Below are 2,364 nucleotides of genomic sequence, written 5' to 3'. Positions count from 1 at the left end.
TGGTTGCAATAGAAGTGTATGAAAGTTCATGATTAGTCATGAAGTGCACTTATACCACATTTTTAGATTTTTCTTCACATGCTTTGCAAATTTCTCTTTTTTCACCATCCTATGTACTAGAGTTTTTATAGGACTCCCAAATAAAATAGAATATATTTCTTGATTCTTACAAAAGAAAAACCAAAAAGAGAGCAATAGGAGAAGATGAGATGGCAAACGTGTGCCTAAGTGCGCAAAGACAATGCAAGCTTTGTTATTTTGAAACCTAAATGTTAATTTAGCAGTAATTCCAAATTCCACTTCTTTGAATTGCATCCATCTTCAGGAAAATAAAGCCACAAGTTTTTACTTCTTAATGAGTGAAAGATTTCTCTCTGAGTGTACACTAAAAACTTCTATCGTAGAACTAATTCAGGAGGTTGTACCTTAGAAAATCTATGAAGTCCTCAAAGTACAGCAGCCAAAGTAGTTCTATTCAGTGCTTTCCTTCCAAGCGAAGGGGAAAGAGCAAATCACTTTTTCTCTTCTAGCTACAGGTAGTTTAATAGGGATGAATGTTGATAGTTCATGGTGCATGTGGAAAGACAATCATTGGAGGAATAAGGGATGCTCTAATATCATATTATGTAATTCAACATTTTAACCTAAAAGCTTAAGCTATAAGGTAGAGAAAGCTAAAAAATACATGAAAACATCCAAAGTCTCAAACTTCATTAATGAGTGATAATTCTCAACACAGAGAGATGCAATTTTGAATTGACCATGGATAAATTATATTTTCCTTCCAGTTGCCTAAATAAACCACAGTTTTTTTTTTTATTAAACACGACAACACATTTGCAAGTTCCGAGTAAAGCTCAATTTATTTATGGGAAGCAGAGTCATTGTTCCCTAAGATGGTGAAATGTCTTAAATAGTCCCCTTCAATTTGAAAATTCTAAAGTGGGCTTCCTCCTTCACCAAAATTAGTATAAGGGCGTCGGAGGTGGAAACCCTAGCGCATTATTTATAAATATGCTTATCAGCATTTCACAACTTACTGATTCTTGAGCACATATTGATTCTTGAGTACATATAAACTCAATTAGCTCCGCCTTCTCCATTTTGAATCCTCATGGCTTCTATATAACTTTTTCCATCAAGCTTCCTAGTAAACAGTGCTTTGAAGTAATCTGCAACCCCTTTTCTTCTAAACAATGCTGGTCTACCTGGGCCAATCAAGCTTCTTGCCGGACCCACTTCTCCATCAGGATTTGGGCTATAGAATGTTGCCATGGAGAGCCGCTCTTTCTTTGAGTTCACTGTTGCCCTGTGCTCAATGCTGCGATATATCCCATTGCTCACAATCTATCATAACAAAGAAACCAAATCTGAGTGTGGTGAAAGGCCAAATAGTGACCAATAGGCTAACAATATTCCTTTTATGAAGTCTTTTACCTCCATGATGTCTCCAATGTTCACTATGAAAGAATCTGGAAGAGGCTTAACTGGAATCCAGTTCCCATCTTTTTTTATTTGAAGGCCTTCAAGTTCATTAAGTTGAAGAAGAATGGTTATGCCCACAGCATCTGAGTGTGGTGAAAGGCCAATTACTTGCTCTGGTCGAGGACATGGAGGATAGTAATTCATCCTCATTCCTTGCAATCCATCATCAAATATCTTTGTTATCTCACCAGTCTCCATCTTCAGGGCCTTCCCCATCTGTTCTAATAAGGCCAAGGCCAACTTTTTCATCTCCAAGGAATAAACATCCAATGTGTCTCTGCAAGAGAAGGCTTTTAGCAAATGTGAGAGAGAGAGAGAGAGAGAGAGAGAGAGAGAGAGAGAGAGAGAGAGAACCTCTTTTTCTCTAGAAGCACATTTATATTAAAGAAAACAAAAAAAGAATTTACAGAGGAAGACTGGAAATTTCCAGACTACAATAACAGAGCAGAGCTAGACTCCAGGAGAAACTAACCGTCGAGCAAAATAAAATGAACATGAACACAATAAATGACTGTAATAAGAAAACCAACAAACTAATATTAACAAGAAAATGGTAGGCTCCGTTTGGTCACAAGGGAATTAAAAGAAGGCATGCAAGTAAAATTTTCAAATTTAAAAACAAAATTTTGTAGTCATTACCCTACATGACTATATCACTAACTCCAAATCATTTCATATTTTGTTATTACAGTTTACTTTTCTGCATCCAAAAACTTTAAAATAAAAATTAAATGTAAAATATATCATTACTAAATATGATAAGAAATTGAATTAGTTTATACAATCACATAAGATCACAAGGGATAGTTATCACAAAAGGTTTTTTCTTTTTTATTTATTTTTCTTTTTTTTTTTTTTTTTTTTTTTTTTTTTTTTTTT

General features: G+C 34.7%; 1 protein-coding gene across 1 annotated transcript in view; it reads right to left on the bottom strand.

The window, feature by feature from the left end:
- Positions 1-744: 744 nt before the first annotated feature.
- LOC122067968 (probable 2-oxoglutarate/Fe(II)-dependent dioxygenase) overlaps positions 745-2,364 on the bottom strand; it is an 8,667-nt gene continuing 7,047 nt past the window's right edge. The window contains exons 2-4 of the mRNA XM_042631799.1: positions 2,175-2,185; positions 1,438-1,762; positions 745-1,347 (exon numbers count right to left, since the gene is read on the bottom strand). Coding sequence (XP_042487733.1) covers positions 1,081-1,347; positions 1,438-1,762; positions 2,175-2,185 — 603 coding nt within the window. The 3' untranslated portion in view covers positions 745-1,080. The remainder of the gene's footprint in view (positions 1,348-1,437; positions 1,763-2,174; positions 2,186-2,364) is intronic.

The sequence above is a fragment of the Macadamia integrifolia genome, unplaced genomic scaffold, assembly GCF_013358625.1.
Source record: "Macadamia integrifolia cultivar HAES 741 unplaced genomic scaffold, SCU_Mint_v3 scaffold3281, whole genome shotgun sequence".
Lineage (NCBI taxonomy): Eukaryota > Viridiplantae > Streptophyta > Magnoliopsida > Proteales > Proteaceae > Macadamia > Macadamia integrifolia.
The sequence above is the reverse complement of the archived record's forward strand: the minus strand, read 5'-3'. Positions and strand labels throughout refer to the sequence as shown.